Source organism: Phaethon aethereus (genome assembly GCF_964289735.1).
Source record: "Phaethon aethereus genome assembly, chromosome: Z".
In the NCBI taxonomy this organism is placed as follows: domain Eukaryota; kingdom Metazoa; phylum Chordata; class Aves; order Phaethontiformes; family Phaethontidae; genus Phaethon; species Phaethon aethereus.
In genome coordinates this window covers 64,040,522-64,065,178 of record NC_138577.1, presented here as the reverse complement: position 1 = coordinate 64,065,178, position 24,657 = coordinate 64,040,522, and the positions used below count along the sequence as shown (strand labels likewise).

Sequence of the window (24,657 nt, the reverse complement as noted above, 5' to 3'; positions counted from 1 at the left end):
GATCATAAAATATTTTAAATTAAGTTTGGTGACAGATTGAGAGATTAGTAATAAACAGCTATAACTTAATGTCAGAGAAAAGTATTTCTAATGCAAGAGCAGGGTATGTGTATATGCAACAGCTGGGCACTTTTATCAAAAGGTATGTTTCTTCTCAAATACTGCGCATATATTTACTAGTGCAAATTCATGCAGCATTTTTTCCCTAGAAGTATGGAAGAGATGGAGATCTCTATTATTCAGTGTGCAGGTCAACATGCTTGTTGGGCAAGTGTTCTTTTCTTTCATTTCATGAGTTTGGGAAGACCTTTCTGCAGATAGAGCATTGTTCTCCATATCCATTAAAAGACGTCAGCACATGCCTTGGGCAGGGTTAGCAAATACCAGTCACAGAATGACATTCCATCAAGGCTGATAGGCTGTGTCTTCTGGGTTATACACATGGTCAACACATGTTGATAGTGTCCAGTTTGGACTCTTTAGTAGTAGTCCTACCTGGAGGGGGCGGGGATTATTATTTGCTTTGTTTTTTAAGAATTTAAACTCTGAATAGGTGAGTTTCTCCCAAATGTGTGTGATGATAGTAAACAGTGTGTTAGTACAGCAGAGATCAGGTGAGACTTTCTTGCTTTTTTAAGAAAGGCAGCTACGCAAATGAATCAGCAAACTGTAGTTTTTCTGGTATAGCCCAGAGGTATAGCTGAGGTAGGTTTTGTATTTTCAAGCAAAAACATGGAATAAAAGATGAAGCTGATGTCTTGTGTGGTGTTAGTGACTAAAGTAGATACATGGAAGTCATGCATGGACGGTATTGATGACCACAGTTTAAAAGTATATGAGTAGTAATTACCAGATCTCCTCATTCCACCTGAGATTAAGTGGGATAAATGTTACTGGAGAACTCCTGAGTAGTGCTAATGTGAAAACAAGTAATGAGCTTGTGTCCATAAATCAACTTAACAACGAGACTTGCTTCAGCCCAGACATTTTGGATTCACAGAGTAGATAGAGACTCCAAACATAAATGTCCGACTGCCTTTAGAATCTGGTTGGGTGTGGTACCTTTCAGATTATATTACGAGGGTCTTCAACACTGAAGTTTGTCCTGTAAGTCTGAATGATGCCTTTGACAGAATAGTAACTCTTCCTTTACCTTCCCCTCCCTCCTTCTCTCTTCATCCATCTCTGCAAGTTAAATGCTCACAGCAGTGGAAAATCAATAGCCAGGTAGAGTCTGTGGTTGTAGGGATTAAAGCTATCAGAGCTGGGACAGCTGAGAATGAGAGCCTGACCTCTTCCGGAGCAATGCTGTGACATGTTGTACCTCTCTTATAACCTTTATCATCCACAGCATGAATGTGTCACTGAAGCCCCCAAGATGCAACCAGCATTTCATTTCAGAAGTTGCAGCAGAAGAGAAATTCTGAGAGATCAGGTGAAAGTCATGTGTGCCAGCTTTGAACAAATTTTACAAACACAGTCTCTGAGAAAACAGTTTTAATAAACAGAATGAAAAATGTCCTGCTCATCGATTAGGAGGTGCAGAATGATGGGAAGTTAAGTGGGTGAGGGTGTTGCAGTACTTGAGAATCTCTGGAGTACTCAGATTTATAGGTGGGAAATAAATGTTGATTTGTTTATTTCCTCCCTCATATCTACTCAGGGAAGAGCAATTAGTTTCTATTTTTTAATGTTTGCATTATCATTGAACATACATCTTTCTGCAGTGCCAGCTATAAAAAGTCAATACAGGACCCAGATGTGCAAATAAACACAGTTATGAGTGTGAGGGAAATTATTAACAGTAAGTGGAGTAAACAGATGTTTGCAGAATTTATTTCTTGAAGAGCTTTTAAAGCACAAAAATAAATAAAAAATGTGTCTGTAGTTTAAATTCAGCATCATTGTTAATGACTGTTATGATGCAAACTGAAATTTTTGTTCAGCAGTAGAATCAGAAAAGAAGGTATTTCAGGTCTCAGGTTAATGGAATTAACACAACATACGTCATTCAAAGAACTCTTGCATTTTAAATAGTGTGTGTCCCTTTCCCATTAAAACCTATTTCTTTCCTGCTGTGTTTGCAGACTTTTTTTGCCATGTTTCTCTTAATAGAAGCCGCCTCCTGAGTGTAGGCTTTCTTTGTTTTGCAAAGGATGTGTTTCAGCCAAGGCACTTTAGGAAGTTTTCAACAATCAGGTTTTATTTAAAAAAAACAACAAAAAGTGGAGACACACACCCTGAAATTTAAAGGCTTTTACCAAACTGGTTTTGAGGAGGTTTCTTTGTTCTGGAAGTTAAGAGAATTAAAAGGTTTTATCACCTCCAGGTTATCTGTAAGCTTTGATAGCATGGAAGAAATTAAGTTTGAGAAAGTGAAGCTTGAGCAGTTATTTTACCAGTTGTAAACCTTGGCTTGTCCTAAGTAAAGATAGTTTCCGGATCAATTGCCTATGCAGGGGTAGGTGCTTCTGCCATTTCAAAAGGTCTAGGTTTTGTATCAGCACAGAATAAAAATATTTATAATTTGTTTGGTATTTTTTGGTGAATTCCATCTGGCCAAATATTCTTTGCCTCTTCAGAGCTACTCAGTGCTTAATGTGTTCTTTTCTTTAAAAACCTAAATGCTAGCTGAAACTGATTTGTTCCATGTTTCTTCCCATGTTCTAGTCCCTGTAGTAGATCACTTGTTTATCTCATTTAAATAGGCAGTATGAAGTACCGGATTCAATGGTAAATGATCAGAATCCAGTTACTTAACAGGAAAAAACCCCAGCCCTCCAAATAGGAAGGCACAATGTCTGTCTTGTACCATTGGCTGGTAAGAAGGGGTAAAGGCATGAGATCCTCCAGGGAGATAAGCCACGTAAAACTGACATGTTTTTTCTTGTGAAGTCCAGCTTAACGCAGCTCTGTTCTTTCTGATTTTCATTTGTTTGGGGTTTTTGCTTTTGGACCCATCCAAGTGGTGTGAAAAATTTCCCAGATGAGGGGGACATAGCAGGAATAAAAGGAGGAGGCAGATCTCCAACAGATGCATGTGGAGTGAAATGCTGGGAGATCACTCAGCTTTTTCAAGAAGTGTGATAGGCTCTTGCAGCCAGTTGTGAAGCAGTAATTTGAAGTCTGATGAACTCTTTCAAGTGCAGGAGCCTGATTCTGCTCAGCTGTGTAATTGTGATGGAAGGGAGCCAGCCAAAGGCAGAAACCTGGGTGCAACCTTTTGGGAGGCTTGTTCCGGCAGAGTGGGTGGGAGAGTAAAACGAAGGTTACAAATAATAAGTTTCTCTGCCTGATTGATAATGAACTAGTAATAAGTGGCCTTATTATAGTAATAAGTTTCCCATGGAAGCTTGATGATTGCAGAGAAGCTTTAGCTGAGTGCGTGTGACCACATCTTATTTTGATCAGCTGTAGCACAGCAAAGCTGTGTAATTATCATAATCTAACAATTAGCCTGGCATCCTTTCCCAGTGTTTAATTACCCCAATAAATGGTAATTGAATAGAGGACTTAATGACAAGAGAATAAGTTTTTTTCTGCATTGTGTACTTAACTTGCAGTCTTTTCTAGGCATAATTTTTGAATACTGTTTTTCTGAACAACTGCCTTGATTACTTGTTTCTCTTCTGTTTTGTCAGTCAGTATTTTGCTTCCTACGTAGTGTTTTCTTATGGTGTTTTGAACTTGTCTTAACTTGTGAAACTGTAACCTAAGGACTAAAAGGTCACAGATAGCTCCTTTATATTACAGGAGTTTTTTTTGTTTGCTTGCTCAGGGTAGCAATATACTGCTAGAGATCTAAAATGTCACTGGCTTGCTACTGTTAGCAAACCCACTTCTCTTAGCATCTGGAAAATGTTGAATTTTCTTTGGTTTGAAGGGAGCTAAAATTAAAATAGCTCTTTGATTACTTCATTGTTTGTGCATCAGAATCATTGTTGATGTCAGCAGAGCTATGGGAACAGAGTTTATTAAATGGTGTGACAAAGCCAGTAAAAAGAGCAGAAAAGCATTAAAGAGGTTATTTTTGCGTAGCACAGAAATAGCATCTTTAAAATTATCTGCAGTAAAATGGTACACTTAATCCCACAACCCCTCAGATAATTAACAACCACAAGATTTCCCCCATCACACATAACAGCTTCAAGTTAGTTGAAATGAGGGGGCTCGGACTGTCTAAAAGAATAACCAGGCACAAGTTACCGTACTTGGGATAGTCTAATGCACTACATTTGCCACCTAAATAGAAGCAAAAGGTGTGAGCAAGCTCTGTAGTGTGGAATGGTAAATGACAGACATAATCACATCCTAAGAGCAATTAAAATGTTGTCCTTTTAAAGGATGTTAGTGTTTTCCAGAAAATGTTTGCATTTTGTGTATTGTTGCGTATACAAATACCTACTTCATACTCATCTCTCTATTATTAATTTAAACAAATTGTTTCATAACTAGCTGACAGAAATAAACTTAATTTTCAGCCTACTTCTGTGCTTGTCCTGTGCCTAGAGCATTTGTAAGAGATGTTTCTATTGTCTGATAACATTAAATCTACTGATAGTTCAGCTTCTCTCGGGATACTCATGGGGTCTTCTCACCTGGCTGCTTTTTTCATGATGCTTGTAGGAATGGACTTGTCTCTGAGACCTCTCTGTCTCCATTAAAATTAGTTAAAGCTGGCTTAGTGGCTGTGAAAGTAAAAAGGAGGAGCTGACTGACCAGCAGTTACAGGCATATGCACATGTGCTGCTCACAGAAGCCTTTTTTACTTAGGAAGCAGAAGTAGTAACTTCTTGCTGTTCTGTTTCTGAAGAACTTGTGGGTAATTCTAGAAGAATAAATTGATGTTGTAAATTTTGTTGACGTTGCTTTGCATTTCAGATTAGCGTTTGAGAGCAAGGCGACTGGTGTAAGGCTTTCAGCAGGGGCAGTGTCCTCTGCACATTGGTGTTACAGGCTGTGAGGCTCCAGGCAGCAGAATTGGGTCCATTTGCATCCAGTCCCTTCTGATGCCAAACTGAAGACCAGAATTTCGTAATTCATTGTTAGAGCAGTTACTTAAGGGAAGGTTGACATAATAAAATGAAAATTTTCCCATACGCTTACCTTGAAGTAGAGCATCTGGCGTGTCGATTTTACAGGAAGGGTGCTGGAATATAACTAATGAGATTTGTACGAGAAGCAACAAGCAGAAGTTGCTGCAATTTTTTATCTATCCAGGTGATAACTTGCAATTTATGTTATTTGAGCTGTTCATAAACTGGATTTTTATAGTGTTTATTCCAAGAAGCAAAGGAAGAAAGAAACAAAAAACAAAATGATGTTGCTTTCTAAATACTTGTTTAAATAAATTGTCACTTGTTTCAGTGACCAGCAAAATGCAAGACGAGCCACATATGCTTCAGAACTTAAAATTACGTAAAGAAACATGCACACAGACTCTGTACTTTCACTTGTGTTTATGGATAAACAGAATACAGAAGGCATTAATTACTTTGAAAATGTTTGCTAATCATGTGTTTCTGTGGTTAAAATTACCATAAGGTTCTTCTTCTGCGACCTGAATACCTGGATATTTCATCGATGGCACTTGAGCACAGAAACGTTCATATGACTCTCCTTCCTGGAAGCAGTATGCAGGTTTTGTGTAACAAGATGATGTTTGTTGGTTATGGAAATGTTTGGGTTTAGAAGCTACTTAACTATCTGTCTCTGTCTTCAAAATGGCTTTTATAGCCCTACTGCCTAATAGCTAGCTTTGTAGTATGCAGGTTTCCAAGGCACTGTGTTTGAATGCCACCTGACACAAAACAAAGGTTAATTATGTTTGAAGAATAGCTGTGTTTTCCTGTGTGTAAGCTGGAGTGCACAGACACAAATGACATTATTTGCAAAAAAGTTTGTAAATCCTGTCAGAGTTTTGGAGAAGCCGTTTTGGTTGGTTTCTACCAGAAAACAATGTTATGTTATGCAAAATCTAGATAGGACTGATTGTTCCCTCGTAGTGGGATTTATATGAAGATCCTGATTACCATGTGGATCCAGAAGGGCATGGAGTCCAGATGAGGATCTGCCAGAACAGGATGAAGACCTAACTGAGAAAAGGAAAAGTACATCAATAGCATTATACCAGAGAGCGTAGGAAAGAAAGCTTTCTATTCTGAGTGGGACTGGAAAAAGGGATAAACTTACTAAACCTTAAATGCAGTCAACTGGTGATGTGCTATTCCTGTCATCTCTACAAATTCACCTGTTAACAGATTCCACCTTCATTTTACCTGTTGTGCTCCTCAACATATGTAGGTGGCTAAACATCGATAAATGCCTTCATTTGCAGTGGAACTTTTGTTTCACTCTAATACCTGATATTACACTACTAATAAGAGATTTTCAGCCTGTAAAAGTTAAGTGTTTTCCTCTCGGATGTCATTTAAAATTCTTGGAAATGGGTTTCTGAAGTGTTTCCTTTAATAGCTCCGAGGAGTCTGAGCTGATTAATTTTTTTGTGAGTTACTCATGGCTATCCCTTGCCGTTCTCTTCAGGTTAGAGGCCTTCATGTTTCCTCTTTGACAACATAAATACGACAGACTGCCTCGTAGCTGGAGAAACAAGAATGGTCTCAGTTCACTCCAAGAGGCACGCTGGAGATGTTGTAGCCTCTTTGGGAAAAATAAAATTAGTTCCACATGTCTTAAGTGCACGTGCTGAGGTTTTGATTACTGACTTCTTGAAGATATTGTAAGAGGGGGAATAAATACCTGCTTTCTGCTTCTTAGTTGTCTAATAACCTCTTTTCAGTATTGCTATTACTATATGGAGTGAAGAGACTTCGCTCAGAGCTGCTTGATAAAATACCTTGGTACATTTTTTCCCTGGAGCAGGTTCACTGCAGTGCCAGCAATATCAGCTAAAGGCCGGTTTACCTCTCTTAAAATATGCACCATCTTCTTCCTTTTTTAGACGTGTAAATGTGAATAGTTTCTGGCTACGGCAAATCGCTGTGGAATGAAAATACTGAGAGAGCAGGGGAGCAGGGAGGGAAGGACGCTGGGATGAAAAGGACTTGCTCGTGTGCTTCACCCTCAGACCTGCTCTGCAGGCAGTGCTTGCTTCTTATTTTCCACATGTTTGACAGGCAAGGTGTGCTGGGGCAAATGAAGACAGTCAACTGCTTCACTGCTTAGGAAAGCAGAAATAAGAATGAATCTACTAAAATAGCAGTGATCAAAGAGGGTGCTCGTGTTGTGGTTTTGTTTAACAAGAATACAGTAGGGGACTTTGCCAAAAGGGAGTCAGGTGAGCTCTTTCTGTGCTGTATGGGGTAGAACAGCTCACTGGTGCAGATTACAAGTTTGGTTTCATTGCTAACACATTAAGGGGTGATGAGAAATTTAGAAATTTAGTTGTCCGCCTCTTTGTAGTTATCTCCATTATCATAGACTGTGTGGTCAGATTCTTCCCTTCAAATTCAGCTATTTACAGTATACATTCTATTTAGGAATTGTCTGTCTAGACTCTCTTTTTGGTTAAAGGAGAGAAGTAGCTGCTCCTGGAGCATGATCTGTCTTGTTCCAGTGTACCTTGGGGCTAAACAGGCGGATAAATTGGACTCAAGTAGTTCCTATTTCTCTCCATTGACTTAAAGAGAATGTGGAGAAGCAGTTCACTTAAGGTTGTAGAATCACAGAATCGTTAAGGTTGGAAAAGACCTCTAAGATCATCAAATCCAACCGTCAACCCAACACCACCATGCCCTCTAAACCATGGTGGTCACAGAGAGCCTCATCTACATGTTTTTTGAACACCTCCAGTGATGGTGTCTCTACCACTTCCCTGGGCAGCCTAGAAGTCTAATGTTAAGGAGACCACTCTGATCCTCAGTGTCTACAATCACATCAGTGTAGTTCTGAAAGCATATAGCTCTGTCAGAAAATCATAATTGGGCATTATTGTGAAGGTGCAGGCTGATATATGTTAGGTTGATATATGATATAGTCTGATGTAGTCTTGAGAATTCCTTGAGAAAACTGCATTGTCTATCACCTGCATGGTTAAAAAAAAGCGTGTGTGTACACACATATATATAAATACATATTCATTTTTACTTACTAAAACTGTAATTTTTAAAAAAAAGTAAAGCAGTGCCAGAATGTGGCTTTCCTATTCATAAGTTACAAGATGCTCTTTTTCATTACCTGTAAGAAATGTCATACTGTTAACTGATACAGAGAACAGACACCAATTTGAAAACACTACATTTTTAATGCAAATGTATTAAGACAGTGTCTGTTCAGGTGGCAGGTTTTGAAAGCACTGGAGTATAAAAATATATTTTAACTAATTATTTAGATAAATGTAAATTCTCCCGGAAGGACTGTGGTTCAGAGGGGCTTTTCCATGTTACAGAATGGAATCGTGAGGCTGTGCACTGGCTGAAATTATACAGATACATCATGCTTTGATGCGTGTTCAGTTTTTCCCCTTTAAAAAGCTATTTTATTGAAGTTAAATTATTGTAGGGATATGAAAAGGTGTAGTTTGCTCTGAATTTATCCTTGGAGGGCCAGCAGATCATTGCTTTTTCTCTGAAATTAGATAGAAGGATCCAGATGGCAGATTTCAAGCCCATCAGGTGTTTAAAATATGCCCCTCAGCTAAAAGGAAGTATTACAGTTAAATCTGTCACAGCCTTTTTATTGCTCTGTGGTACACTTGACGACTGCAGCCGTGAAAGAGGGAAGCTACAAGTAGCCCAGTCAGCCTGAAGTGGAGTAGGTCAGTGGTTGGTTTCTTTGGCTGCCGCAGGGGGCTTGATAGACGTACAGACCTGGTTTATGGAATCATTAAATCCATCATGGTATAAGCTCCCATGGAGGCAATGAATTTGTTCCCATAGTTTCTTCTAGATACTATGGTAGGCATTAGGGAAGTAATATAAGTGAAACGTGGAGGGGAGAAAAAAGAACACCTTCCCCCCGCCCAAGAAAACAATCCCACATCTCTAAGGAGTCCTCAGTAATAATAATAGTAATAATAAAGTACATCTGGGCTGGTGCCTTGCACTGCATTTCTCAGCTGGCACTCATTCAGAACTGTCACATTAGTCTGAGCGCTGATAATTCATATCCCAGAATCCTTTTATCTGAACAGAACAACGTCTCCACTGTGTACTTTTGGCAAAGGAGACGCATTGCTTTTTAAATATGTTTAAAAAGTAATACAGGCTTTTCTTTGCATCTTGACAAACTGCTGCTAATCATGAAGAAAGCGTAAACTTGTTTGTGCTCTTGTAGTAACTAGAAGTACTTGCAGTCAAATCAGCTTTCTGCACAGGTGTGATTACTGCCTGATTCAGAGAAGAGGATATATTTGGTTTGTTTATTTGCATGCATATGTAGATGTTTATATAGACAATGATTTGGGGAGGCTGATACAGTTTTGGCTTCTTCGGTTTTTCTTGCTTCTTTCTCCAATTAAAAAAAAAAAACAACGCAATGAAACAAAGCAGACACTCTCTTTGTTTATTCAACAAACCATAGGGGAAGATAGCCTATAACTTGCGTGTGCGTTAGCAACAGATTCATTTTGTAAGAGAAGAGAGCAAAACCTTTATCCAGAAGGTCTTATGACCATAGCCCTGCATAAGCAGTCTCTGATAGCTCTGGTGAGTTGCAAGGGTTATTTTTGAGAAGGAATGTGCATGGCTGGAGTAAAATGAAGTGCCATTAATGATGCCCCTTTTATGAGAACGTTACCCTGCAACAAGGTCACCCTGAGTTAACTGTGCTTACGTCTGAACTCTTCCTGTGATTTCAGATTCCAGCGGGGCGACTACCACATTGATGTCTGCATCAATGACTACCTGGATGTGTTCTGCCCTCACTATGAAGACTCAGTGCCGGAAGATAAGACCGAACGCTATGTTCTGTACATGGTGAACTTTGATGGCTACAGCTCCTGCGATCACACCTCCAAAGGGTTCAAGAGGTGGGAGTGTAATCGGCCGCATTCCCCGAATGGACCATTGAAGTTCTCGGAAAAGTTCCAGCTCTTCACGCCCTTCTCACTAGGATTTGAGTTCAGGCCAGGCCGGGAATATTTCTACATCTGTGAGTATATAGAGATTTACCACTGTTGCACAGCAGGCACAAGAAACCCAGCTAATTTTTCACCTATGCTCTGTGGAAATACAGAGGGCCAAGCGGTGTATAATGCAGATGTCTCACAGTGAATGCAGGCGTAACTATCCCCAGACACATTAGCTAGGAATCTAGCTAGTGAAAATGATATTAAATCACAGCTTCTTTCCTCACATGAAGTAGCATGTCAGCCTGTTCACTGAACCATGGCTGACTTCTAAAGCAAAATGCACTATTAACGCTTATTCCAGCACTTGGAGGTAGAGGAGGAGGAAGAGGGGACAAGAAGAGTAGGATGGAAGCTGTCCCCAAATGTGAGGAAAAATAATTAATCCTGTGCATGTGAAATTCCTGGATTTTCTTACTTGCTCAGATGATATACTCCTGTCTCTGTAATATTTATCCCCCAAGAAGTGAGGTCTGTGTAGTTTGTAAGTAGTGTGGCTGCTGATGTCAGTACTCCAGCGGCATTTAAAGTTGTAATTTCTTAGTGTAAATACTCTCAAGCACCAAGCCAAGTGGCTCCTTTTTTCTTCCTTCCTTTTCGTCCCCCACTTTTTCTTGGACGAGCTGTTTCTGTCGGCATGGACGATGGGGGCTGCCGTGGGAGCAGGCAGCGCGTGGGGGGGCGTGGATGGGCTCACACACCTTCACGCCAGCTCCCCAAAGCAATGGGGAGCACCCTCCCAGAGCTCTGCACCCTCTTCCACGGAGGCCTGCATCAGGGCTGCTCTGGGCACCCTGAGGAGGAGCAGGATAACGTCTGGGGCTGAGGAAGTAGAAATATCGGGAGGTTAAAAACCAATGGCTTAAGCAATCTGGTGCCCTGACCCCGCTGTGCCGTTGATGCTGCTTCAGCTGTCTCGTTCGTTTAATCCTCCAACAAAGGTCTTATTTCATCAGTTTGTTTTGTACCTGAATCTTCTACTCCTGACAAGTTTTGACTCCTCCAGCAATGTTTTTTTTTTTCTGTTTTTAGTGTTAGACTAGGGAGTTGAAAGCTTTAGACAGACTGTAATCCCAATAAATATTGCCTTTATATGTGTAGCTGGCCTTTATACTGTGAAGCAGTCATTCCACCTCATTTCACCAGAGAAACTGAGTATGTATGATCCCTGTTTTTCAGCCTCATTTCTTCAGCATTGAGATTGTTCTTTTCCTTTTCTAAATCTACAGGGAAATGCATTCCTAGTGGAATTCCTAGTTTTCCATTAATTTCTTTTTCTTCCAGCAAATAAAAACCCCTAGTGAGTGGTCGTTCAGCATCAGAAGAACAGGGCTTTGTTCTTGTGCACAATTATATTATTATTGCACATAATAGTAATAAAAATAATTTTAAAAGGCAAACTGTAATGTTACTTAAAACTTGTTTTTTTAATATGGACATGAGAAACCATGTAAAGATACCAGAATTAAGTGGATAATGTTCTAGGATAAATAAATCTGTACTGTGTAGGCCCAGTCCTACTCATGTCCCTTACAAAAGCTTCCCATTAACTTCAACAGGAGTGTTGGGTCATGCAAAACTCCAGTATCAGGCTCCCTGGGAACACAAGATTTTTTAGTGGGGTTTGGTTTTGGTTTGGTTTGGGTTTGGTTTTTTTTTTTAAATCCAATTCCTGAGCATCATAAGTAAAACAAGCAGGAAGATTTAAGCTAAGGAATGCAGTCTTTGCCGTTACATGTTCGCGATAACGTAGCAGAGGGATGGCATCAGTAGGTGCAAGCATTAAAAAAACCCACAAAACACAACAACAAAAAATTTGTTTTCTAAATTTTAGAAAAGAGAAAGAAATATTTAATAAAGGTGAAAGCCAAATATGAAAGTGAAGGAAGAAAATATGAAAAATCTCAACTTGGTCTGTCTAGCTAATAGCTTCATTGTTAGAACATAGAAAATCTGTTGAACTCTCAAGCAATACATTATTATTATTCAAACAGACCCAGCTTGCTTATGCCTGGTTTTCCTCATTTGTGGTTAAATTCAATATTTCACTAAAAATCATTATGTATCTTCTATAACAGTCATTTAACTGAGTCATTTAACTGTCAAGGGCTCCCTTCAAAATAATTATTCCAAAGTGCTGTAAAATATGAAGAGCTTTATGATATTCAACTGCATTCAGATGGATTTTTTTTTTAAATGGAAGGTAGAAGAGCAAAACATTAGCAGCAAAGAGATGTTCATTTACTAGTAGCTTATTGGCCTGGTATTCACTGAAATTAAATTCTTAGGCATTTTTCAGAGAGACAAAAGCACTTTTCCTCTTTTTTCTGTAATTTAAGGGGTTTTTTGCCTTTATCCTTCTCTCTGCTGAGGACAGTAACAAGGTTGGCATTGCAGCAGTTGCAGGGAAGCACTCTTAAGTTAACAATTAAATGCAAACCTTCTCAGGGGAGAGTTATCAATCCTGGAATGTTTTTCTCTTAGTTTGTGCTGAAGAAACAAGATGGTGAAATGTTGTTCTTTGTTTCCTCATGAAAATTGTAAGTGGGCTCTTGTCCAGGCTACGGAGACCGCCTTTGTTATCTTTCTGTACCTGCATGTTAAAGAAATTACTGCTTCGCCAAGGAAGGTTTCTTTTCCTCAGCAGACCTGAAACCTTTGTCCTCTCTGCAGGAGAGGGGGAAGACTGACTATGTAGCATTAGTCTGGTATATTCTATTTAGGGGTTACAAAATGTGTCGTGTAGTCTAGACCTCTGGAAAGAGAAGTATTAAGTGACTGATTAGGTATTTATCTTAATTACTGTCTGGTGCTTTTTTGAAAAATCCATGCAGTTTGCCTTTTAAATATGTGACTTGCCTCTCTTCTTCTGTTATTTTCAGAAAATGCAATAATTTGAGACCAATCACCATCTCTTTTTCTGAACTGCTGGTTTTGTAAATGCCACTTTTTGTTGTTATGACATTGCCTTCATATATATTGCTCAGATGAACTTGAATCTTCCTTCTTTGCATGTTCATTTTAGAATAGTATAAGAAAAAAATCTATCTTTCTGATACCAAATTTACATTGAAGAAGTGAATTCAACATTGCAGACGTGCAATCAACAAGTACTGATTGAGTTTACTTTCGAAAGAAGAAAAACTTATTAAATATTTACAGAGAAATTAACTTTTATTTAGTTAGGGAGTGCACAGTGGGGAGCTGGGGAAGGTAAATGATAGATCATGACCTAAAAGTCCCAGTTTTCACTTAGTTCTTAGCAGGTGCTCACCTCAGGTTAGTGTATGTTAGCCTGAAAACAGACAAAATAATATTAATACTGAAACAGAAGGAGGTGAAATGCAGAGAAAGCAAAAACTGCATACTGGTATGACAGTGATTTTAATGTCCTTCAGAAGAGAACATAGGTTTGGGTGTGCAGGTTAAGGTGGGGTATTGTGCAAGGGGAGACGAACACAAAAACAAGGAGTGGGGAGATCCTATAATGTATAATGTTATACAATTATATAATTCCAAATGAGGGTATCATTTTCATTACTTTAACTTAATTACGGGTGTTTTATTTTTATTAAAGGGCTAAGTATTGAGTAAAATACCTGCAACAACTTGGCAAATATACATCGGAGCTCTTAAAGTGAAAAATGAAGACATGACTAGAACCAGACTGGTACAGATTACTGCAGAATCCTGACCGCAGTTTCCGAACCAAGCTCCTGTGTCAATTTAAGCTAGACCACATTGCTCTTTTCTTGAGAGCAATGTGTCTTTGGCATAGTGTCAGAGTTGTACTAACATTAAGCTGTAGCATATACTTTTCTCTGAGTGATCAATCCAATTATTCCATCAAAGAATTTGGTATTTGGTATGATTTGTCTTTAAGAATTCTATGATGTTTTTATCATCTTATCCTCCAAGATTTTATATGTATTGTTTATGTAGTCATTTGATCACTGTGAATATTGTAATTCACCTATGCTTATACCCTTTTCCTAGAAAGACCAGGTGGGTTTGCTCTTCTTCACAGTTGTCTTGCTGCTCTCCTGTTGTCTGTAAGATCTTGAAGGTTTTTGCTAGCTGTTAGCAGGCTTTGCATGTGATGTATTTAAACATATCTTAAGTGGTTCTTTCTCCATTCTTACTGAGAAAAGAGCTTCTTTCATCTTATAAATATCCTGTTGTCTTACCTGTGGTTTATTTGTGTAACCTTTTTTGTTACTGTTTCTTTCTAATTTTGCATGTCTTATGCATGTGTCTTTCTGCTTTTATTTCAAAATGCTTATGCTGTTTCTTTGTATCACCTTTAATGATGTGTCATTATCACTGTATCTTTGTTGTCACGGTTTATTTGCATGAAGCTTCTGATTGTAAGTTCAGGAAGCTTTTGTTGTAACCGTATTTCTCCTGACCACACCACGATAGTATGCTTTTATGATTGGAATTTAATTATGGTTATAAATAGTATTTTTAATAGTTCTAAAATTTGTGATGAAATTAAGAAACTGAGTTTGTAAAGTTTTACGTACACTTCTTCTTAATAACAACCAGCTCTCCTGTACTCCTTTCCCTCATAGAATATATTCTCAGGGAATCTGCTATTACCTATTCCCTTGATTTTCTTAGTGTTTGCTTTTGTTCCCCATCATCGTTGTTTCTCTGCACTAATTCCTTTTTTTCCTGAAATTTCTGATTCTTATCTCCTGAGGGCTTTTATTCAAATGACATTCCACCCTGATGGTCTTAGCTGCTGCTTCTATAGGAAAACTTGTGATTTTCATAATTTCAAATACAAAATTGTCTCTCTTCTGTTAGTTTGTTCCATCTCTGTGAGTTGAAGTTGTCCTCACGGTGTTCCAAAAACTGTGGAACTGTTTGAATCCTGCTGTCATTTTTCTCTAACAGCTGCCAAGTAGTTGGACCAGCTTTCTGCAACCATCTGCACACCTCTGGAGGCTTCTCTGATTCAAACGATCTTAAGGAAAAAAAATTAGAAAAAAGTGTTTATAGTACCTCCACTTCTTTTTGTCTTACTTTTGCCTATTAATTAGGTGGTTAGCTTGTCTTATTAATAAGGCCTCTAGTTGAACTCTTTTTGAAGCAATAACAGTCTCTGATGACAGTTAAGATGAACTTGTTCTCTCTTCTCCTTACCGCTTTTGTGAGTGTGTTTTTAAGTGTTGAGAGTTTGTTTATTTATCTTTCTTTAGTCTCTCCTACAATCCTCTAGTAGTTTATCTGTCCTGTGCGATTCCATGTTTCATGACCAGGTTAATTTTTGGGACGGTTACTGGCTTTTTGTCTCAAAGCTGTAAGCATAACTTAAAATTGTTACCATCAAGATGCCTCATTCCTGTTCCCTCCTTTCCACCTGTGATGCTTGCAGTAGATCCTGTACTGAAATGCTTTCTCCAGGTGGCCATTTCTCAGCTGGGGGAGGACGCAAAACCACCGCTGCTTGGTGGTGGTGGTGGAGGTAAGGTTTTTTGGTTATTAATGAAGAACTATTGACAGAGTTTAAAAGTCTAACTCACAGGGAGGAACTGTACGTATCCCTATACAAATCAGCAATTAGCGTAGGAAGGGTGCTATCCACTTCTTATGGAAATTAACACAGACCTAACAAAAGCTTTCCATGGCTAAGAACCTGGAATAGCTTCCCAGATTGCCAGCTTGGCTATTATTCTTTTAGGATTGGTTTCGGTATAGCAAGAATTAAGAAGGGGGACAGTGTAGAGACAAGGTTTAATAGCCTGTGATACTGTATGGGAGAAAACTACAGAGAAATCTTTTCACTGTAGTTTATTAACAGTTCCTTGGTATTTTTCATGTGCTCAAAAGGATGGTATTAAACTGCTGCATAGAGCTCATTGCTCTTGCTCGAGCACCAGCTTAATATTACTGGATATCAGTGTTTTGCATGAACAGGCACAACTCACTGTAAGATGATTATTTGATGTAGGGATCTCTGCATGTTTGCCAGAGGTTTAGTTTGATGTAATGGAAGCACAAAACAGAAAGACTGTGAACTGTAATCTTCACCTATCAGGAAAAGTCAACGTGAGTCCCCCAAAAAATCTACACTTCTCTCTCTTTCTTCATCCTGTTATAGACCTGGAAATCCTGCTTTTTCAGAACCAGTTGGTGTTGTCAGTGCAGCAGTTTATACTGCTGACTGTAGGTCTGCTGGTAGGAGGTGCTGTCTGAGGGCATAAGTACAGTATTTCTCAGGTTCTGAGTCTGGCTTATTTGAGGAAATTCCTTCTGGAAAAGGAGATAACATAAAAGAAACGAGTGTGACTACTCACTTGTATCCTGGAGAGTATTAGAATCAATCACAGGTTACTGTAGACAGATTGACTAATGGTTAGGTACTTACTTTTTTTTTTAGGAGTCAGCTGTTGCTTTTGTTATTGTACCCCAGCTGGGGTAGCACAGTCATATTTAATTAGGAATACTCTAGAAACACTTCATTTTCTCTCTTCTTTTTTTTTTTTTTTTTTTTTTTCATCCAACACTCAGAATATATGATTTCTCTGGAAGCAGTCATACTTGTAAAGACAAATCTCCTAATCAGCAAACTGACCTTAGCATAAATGGAAAATTCAGCGAAAGCATGGTAGGCATTTTATCTATGCATTTATCAATGTAAATATAAAGACGCTGTCAGCCTGATTTTAAAGTTGCCTTTATTTAAAGGAAAATTGCTCCTTGATGTTCACCAAGGCACCTAATACTAATTCTTCTTCAGAGTGTCCTTAAAGTTGTGGGAGGAAATTAGTTTCCATTTTAATGGCAATACTCTGTAATTCTGAGAGTTTCTCTTCTTCCATTTGTAGTTATGATAAAGACTGGACATTTCTTGCAATCACCCATTGTGTGCCTTGTGTATCTGCTTGTTCAGGCAGCTGGTAATTTTGCACACTTCTAATGCTACTTGTCTCACAAAGTCCTTGGCTAAATCTTTATTTGGCTCCTTGACCAATACCCATGGTGTCTTTTTCTGTAGGACAAAATAAGACTATCCATACATGAAAACAGATTATTTTGCTTTTTCCACTGAGCAGCCTGCAATTGTATAAGAAGATCTTTCAGCAAAACCCCTATTTGGGTGGGGTTTTTCCCTCATATAAATAACTTAGACGATGTAAAAGTTGGAAATATCCTGGTTTGGATATTTCTCCCCCTTGAGTCTGTCAATACTGTGACTCTAAGTCAAAGATTTGGCTTGGCACAAAGCTGACTGTAGCTTTATAAAGTTTTGTGAGCTCTAGAGAAAAGAGCAGATTGATGGTAAGTCTTGTCATGCCATACTCAGGTTATACGAGGGTCGGTGGAGTCATTGTATTTACTCCATAGGCTAAATTTTTATTAAAAATTGTTTCTACTCCTGAAAATGGTTGAGTCAAATAGCAGATATTTGGCTTTGAAAATACAGACTGGATTTGTCTTTCAGCAAGTGACTGTCTGTCTTGAGTTCGATAGGTGTTAGTTAATGCAGGTACTGCTGGTGTTTGTGTTTTCTCATTGCCTTTTGAAGACATGAGGTCAGAAGATCCCTTTTGAAACTCTTTCTTTGGACAACCTGGTTCGCACCAAAAGCTAAAAGGTGAAGGTTAACTAAAGAACGTTTTTAAAGGATGCTGAGAGAATTACAAATATTTTTAGTGTGTTACTTGCACTTTTCTTTTGGGGAAACATTGTTTATTGCTAGGTCCCCCATTAACCTTTCAGTCAAGATCTGATCAGCATAAACATGGATGCTACTTTGACAGCAGTGGGCTCAGACATGCCACTCTACTACGAATCCTGCTTTGATAGCTGGTTTACCAGAATCACTCAAGATGTTTTGAATGAAATCAAAGCAATTTAAAGGGTTTGATAAATGTGTACTTTAAAAAATATTTTTGTGTGGTAACATTAGGCAGACAAGGAAGGTGACCTTTAAAAGGGAACTCATGCTTAGCCTAGTGTGTAGATTAAAGGACTGGTTTCTGTTAGAAAGCATCAGAAGAATTAAGTGCTGGCCTTGCTAAAAAGCAAGCAGAAACAATCACCAGTGTCTAATAGATTTTGACGTTGGTAGTGTTCTTAGAATCCACAAAGGGAGCGTTAAAAGCTGTTGAATAATTTGGAACTCAGGAGAAATCCACATAAGAAAATGAAGAGAGAACCCGTAGAAGTGCTGGTCTCTATTGTTTGAGTATTTCAAAGGGAATGAATGTCTTTCAGATAACAAGTTGAAAGAAGATGATTTGGATTCATTGTGCTTCAAAAATTCAAGTGCCATTAAGATCCTGATAGCAGCAGAAATATAAAAGAGGGGAGGATATACCATATATCTGCAACTTTGAAAGCTGTCTCATGAGCATATTGTGTAAGGTCTTCACGGCTGTAGGAAGACCAGTGACTCATGCTGCTTTCTGCTGAAGTACTGATTTTGCACATTGGAAGAATGAGGGACTACCCACAGACAGAAATGATGAGGGTCAGGATTTCTTTCCTCTGTCTTTTTTATTATCTTGCCTAACATGCTTAATGAAGGCCAGTTAATTTTGTAGGAAAATAAAGCATGTATTGAAATGTTGTTATGTGATCACCAGATCACAAACATTAAAAAGATGGATGGGTTAGACCTCGGATAAAAGACCTCCAAGGATCATTAGGAACTTGATAAGGCCATATGTGATACACCTGACTTAGGGAAATGGTGACTAAATGTTCCATGTGGTGGCTATCCATTACTGTAATTTTTAACATTTGTGTTTCTTGTAAAAATCCCATTGCAACTTTATTAAAAGTTAAGTATTTAAATTCCACTGTTCTGCTGGAAGTACAGTTGAATGAATTGCACACAGCCCTATAAATCCTGATGGACCATTCATCATTCCTTGCTTTAAATAACTTTTGATGTTTGACAGCTACAACTTAACATCTCAGAGGTGGCTGCACTTCAGTGATGGGTGAGGCTCTTTGCAGTGGCACTTCACTGGGATGTTATGAGATTAATAAGGTGAAGCGTGTAGACTCCTTGGATGAAAGAACTTACAGAAGTGGAAAGTATTATTAATAATTATCTAAGGACTTATAACTCTGTAACAATGTTCTAATTTGATTTCTGAGCAAACTGAAACCTGTTTAATGAGCTGTTGTATTGGAAGTATGCATTTTGTAACACGGAGCAGATGCCAACAGAAATGGAAATAACATAGCAATGATATTTGGAATAACAGTGTTGTACTTCATTGCTGCCATGTCATCAGCATGTTAGTCTCCCTGTTCCTCAGACTAACTCACCAAGGCAGCACTTTCTCTGCCGATACTGTCTGTGTGTCATGATACAAACTGAGTATATGCATACCCGCAACCAATAGACCAAAACCAAATTCTCTCAGTGAAAAAGTGCTTCCACGTGCTGACCAACTGGCTGATGATCATGTTTCATAAGGTAATATTCAACATTCAACTCCGTATTTTCATAAATACTTGGATTTAAAAGAAGCAAATTTGTTTCTAAGCTACCTAGCCCTCTGATAGTAGAGGAGGCTGTAAAACAGGAGAATATTATGGACTTCCTAATAACTTTTTATTCCCCAGTAATTCATACTATTCAGACAAGATTCTGGGCTCAAAATGGTGCATGCAGTTTGTACTCCTGTCTCTGAGATTCCTGGCAAGTTAATATAAATCACTTAAAATAACATTTTTCACAGAGTATTCAGAAATGCACAGAAGTGCTTTATCCTGAAAAATTACAGAAAAATTTTTTCAGACTTCCAAATGTTTCCACTTTCCCTCAGGAAAGCAGTAGGTCATCCTCAGATCTACATTATTGGCCAAATGAGATTTTTACTGCCTGTAAAATCTCCCTGGCTTCCCTTTTACATCATGGATGTTTAATATTTAAAGTATCAAGTGGTATAGCCAGCTAGATACAGCACTGCTTTAGGGAATTAAGAATGGCTTGAAGGTGTATCAGAATCTCACTCGTGCCATACGTCTATGCACAAAAGTAACCAGTCTCCTTATGATGGATATGGGGAATAACGTTGCTGTTGATGATCTTCTGGGGGTGAAATGATCTTAATTATTTGAAGGATAATCAGAATGGCAGTATATTAATCAATTTAAAGAGCCCTGACAATTCAGTCGTAGTGGAGTTCAAAACGTGTTCAGGGAAAAATACACCAGAACGGCTTACATATATTAAGTTTTAAGAGATATAGGTGGGGGTATTGTGAAGATACAAACTTGGATTTCTTATGTGTTTTTTTGGCACATCTGTTTTTAGTAATACTAGGTCATCTTCCTGTTGATGCCTGTGTCATTAAAAACTGCATGTGGACTGCTTCTCTCTAGCATTTTAGGGTTTTGCAGAAGATGTTCAGCTGTGAGGCACTGAAGAATGCGCCACCCTACAGCATAGAGCCCGGTATTGGGACTGAAGTCAGGATCCCCAGCAGCAGCTGCAGCAGGGCTTGAAGTCTGTACACACGAGAATGGGTTTCTGCCCAAGAAGTCTTGAGCAGTAATAAAGTAGCCTTAGGCTGAAAAAGATGTTGTGTCTTTCTTCAGCATCCTGGGGACTGTAAAAGAATGCAACCTCTCATCTTGAAGAGAGCTTAGTGTTAACACCTCTCCGCTTCTGGCTGGTGATGCACAGAGCAGTCATGAACTTGGTTTTCCCCAGGAGAATGGAGTTATGTGTGCTGTTCCCATTGGTGCTCCTTGGAGATGGGATCTGACTTCCTTAGGTCCTTTTTGTGAACGGCATCAAGAAGCAGAAGGGAGGAGTGGCGTAGTCAAAACTCCATAGGCACATCAGCAAGACAGAAAATGTTTCTTTCTCACAGGGAGATGCACAAGCAAAGCATATATTTGTTCAGAAATTAAGGTATGTTCCAGTGAGGGTGATGACAGTGTTGTTTAGTTCAGACGTGAGAAACTGACATGGATAGGTTATTGTAGCAATTTCTTTTCTCAGATTTTCTTATACTTCACAAGACTTTTAAAATTATTTTATTAGCAGTTGAATATAAGTAGGCAAACTATAATGCTACTTCAGTTTCAAAGTAATAGTCATGTGTAAGAATACATTTAAAGTACATTTATAACAAGACAAAGATTAGTTATCGAACCAGTTGTCTGAAGCCTTGAAATACGGATATTACTTATTTTTCACCATTGATAGCTGTGTATCTCTTACCTGCGTCTCACTGGAGTAATCTGGGCGATCACAAGACTGCGTCTGAGGAATGTAGCTGTTCAGCGCTGTGCTGCGAAGCGCCCACATTCCAGCCCACACGCCTTGCTACAGCATCGAATTTCGAACTTAAATTGGGAGGAGTTCGTCTCTTTCCCATTGTAGCACTAAAAAATGCTGCCCGCTAGGTAGCAGAAGCAGCAGCCACCTCACAGTTTGTTGTAACCAGCTCCCACGTTGGTGTGGCTTCCAGCTTATAATAGGAGGGTGTTAGGCAGCTTTCTCTGCTGACCGTTTCCCCCCGGCCCAAGCAGAAAAATCAGCCGGTATTGTTAGAAATTATTGCCAGAGAGAGGGTTCCTCATCTGTAGCGCTGCACCTGCGGCAGCTTCACTCAGGGACATACACCAGTACAACAGCATTTTTTGCTCGCGGTCCCACTTGAAATACTCAGTGGCAGCTCAAGCAAAACTCTGTAAATTAGTCACTGTCACGTTTAGGCATTAAAAGTGGAATTAGTAATTTATATTAATCACAAATGTTTCGCCAGGTTTTATTAACAAGCAGATTGGCTGCCAAAATGCTTTCTGGAAGACATTTTTTTCTCCCAGCTGCCACAGAGAACAAAACAGTTATTATGGGCATTTAGATAAAGATTAACGGTTTGAGCAATTCATTTGAGGAAAACTGTATTTCACTATACATTCCACTTCAGCGTGGACCGTCACTGCCAACATGATTTGTCACCTCCTTGATAAAGTTATACAGTGGAGACACAAGATGGTGTAATTCATTTTAAGAGCAGAAATAGGTTAATCAACAAAGCAGAATGAGGTTAAAAACCAAACCAGACTCACATTTCTTAATTTTTGGCAAGTCCAGATTTCCAATAGGAGGGGTGAGATGTCTATCTAACTGCTGTTTTAGCATGTTTTGCTTCACTTTGTCTTCGTGCTTTCTTCTTTCTTTGCTCACATCATGCCTTTTTTTCCTCAGGACGGCTTCATGTGTCCTATTTAGATCTCCAGGGAAAAGTAGTACAGGTGGCTGCTTCATATTCTGTGCATCTGCAGGTAGTTCTGTGGAATACTGTAGGAGCGGTCCATGAACTCAGCACAGGGTATGAAGAAATGACTAGAATGGTAAGAAAGAGGTCAAAATGAATATTGCAGGGCTTAACAGCAATGCAGGGCAGGCTGCCAACATGACCTTCACACTTTCACATGTTTTGGACAGACAAAATCAGTTTCCTTGCATACTACTTTTTAAGCTTAGCATGTCCCAAGGAATTAAAGAATAGACAGGTTATATTTTGTGCCGTTATGGCTAGCTCCCTTTTTTTCTTCCACTTTTGTGTTTCAGGATGTCCTAAAATAGAGGAAATCAAAACACAAGTGAGAAATCAGCTGTTTGCTACAAAGGAGACAAACAAGGGTTGAAGGAGAAAAAACTCATTACAGAGAGATTAGAAAATTAATTGATTGGTGGCTCTGACAGTTCCCATTGGATGCCTAAGGATCTTGTGAAAAGAAAGTATAGCCTCAAACATAACATTTCTTCCTATTATTTCTTTCTCTCGCGTAGAGGCTCCTCTGAAGCATCATTAGGTTTCAATTATTTTCAGTGAAATATTTCACAAGAAAAGGGCATGATAAAATCAGTAGAGGTAGTGTTATTCCCCCGAGAAACTTACTATTGCTAATACTCAAATTGTAATAGGGAAGGCTTCTGTTCAGCATCAAACTTAAGAGATTTACACAGGGGTTATTCTGTTTCATGGAGGTTTTGGAACTCCTGCGACACGGAGTGAATGTGCCCCCTCTTTCCCCAGAATTAGTGTGGGGCAGCTGATGAATTCAGTGAGGCCTGAGAGCTTGATCATATCCATGGCTTAGTGTAAGCATGTGTGAAACTTGCAGTGAACTTACTTAGTGAACGATCTATTACTGGTTTTTTTCTAAAGCTGAGTGTTGGCTTAGAGGTAGTGTTCTTTAAAAAGTGACAAAATATTTTTAACAATGTTTTCTTCTCTACTGACTCACTTTTTTTCCTGTATTTATAATTTATTTAGCAGCTATGTGTATATGGGTTGTATGCTCTCACATGTGCATATGTATATATATTTATGCATATATAAAAATAAATATGAAAAATTGACTTATTGGTTAAATGATAAAAAATAATCTTTTTGTGTTAAAGGCTTTAGCTATCGTGATTATAAAATGGCTAATTTTGTCAACCTCAGAACATGCATAATTACAACTCCACTGAAGGGTAGGGTGTTTGTAATATAAAACGCCAGTGAAGTGCCTCCTGGACATTGTATTATAATTTCACTAGATTTTCATTCTGCTGTATGGGCTGAGCTGACCAGTTCTTTCTTGTCCTTGATGTGGCATAACCATGCTATTACCACTACACATCGCTCTACGCCTTCCAGAACGAAAATGAGGCTAAAGATAAATTCAGCTCTAGTTTAGACAGAGGACTGCTTTGCAGTACTTCTCTCTAACTTTACTTCCCTGCTGTGCTTGGTTCCCCTTCCCTTCGTCCTGGTAACTAACGTGGTAATGGATGTGCATTAGAGGAGAAACATTCCCACTGAAATCTCTCCGGTTGCAGAAAATGGCAAAAGGAGCCATTCGCTACAAATGTGCTCCAGCTCCCGTAAGGAAATACGTCCACTTCTCAGAAAGTTTGCCACCGAATTCCTTGGGATGCAAAATAAGGAGTGTTCATTTTCGCTCCAAACTATGTGTCACGACATGCTATTGCTGCCCTCTTAATCGAGGAAGAAACTGCCTTTTCCAGGAGCTTTAGCATTACCTGGCACCTAATTCTGTGTAACAGTCGGCGTTTGCCGTGAGGGGCGATTCGAGGGCGCTGCGCCTTGCGCAGACCCTTGCACCGCTCTCCCCTCAGCCACACCAGCTGCTTGTGCTCACCAGAAACAGCAGCATTGCTTCTAACCAAATGATGGCATAATTTGGAAATCCAGTAATCGGTTCTAGATTTTACACAGGTCTAAAAGATGTACATTAAGAGTTAGTTTGGGAAAAGCCCTTATAAAGGACTATCTAGGGACAACATTTCTTAATATGCTAACCTAGCTGAGAAGAGGTATTTTTGCCTAGAACTTTTTCATTTTCGTGAACTAGAGAAAATATTTTGAGTGAAAAATACTCTTAAGCCAAAAATAAATCTCTTGGGGAACCTGGTACCACATCTAAGTTGTAGGCAGAAAAGGAAGAGAAAATTTTTGGAATTGTATCGACTGTGAGGATGAGGAACATTGTGCTTTAGAAATGTAAATTAAAATTACACATTTGGTACTTGTGTGAGTACAGCTGGATTTTCACAAAGGTGTATG

The 24,657-nt window shown here is 38.9% G+C and overlaps 1 protein-coding gene across 2 annotated transcripts in view; it reads left to right on the top strand.

The window, feature by feature from the left end:
* EFNA5 (ephrin A5) overlaps positions 1 to 24,657 on the top strand; it is a gene marked incomplete at its 3' end in the record, with an annotated part of 212,000 nt that overhangs the window by 165,667 nt on the left and 21,676 nt on the right. For both annotated transcript variants that reach the window (XM_082013586.1, XM_082013585.1), the window contains exon 2: positions 9,818 to 10,110. In XM_082013586.1, coding sequence (XP_081869712.1) covers positions 9,818 to 10,110 — 293 coding nt within the window. The remainder of the gene's footprint in view (positions 1 to 9,817; positions 10,111 to 24,657) is intronic.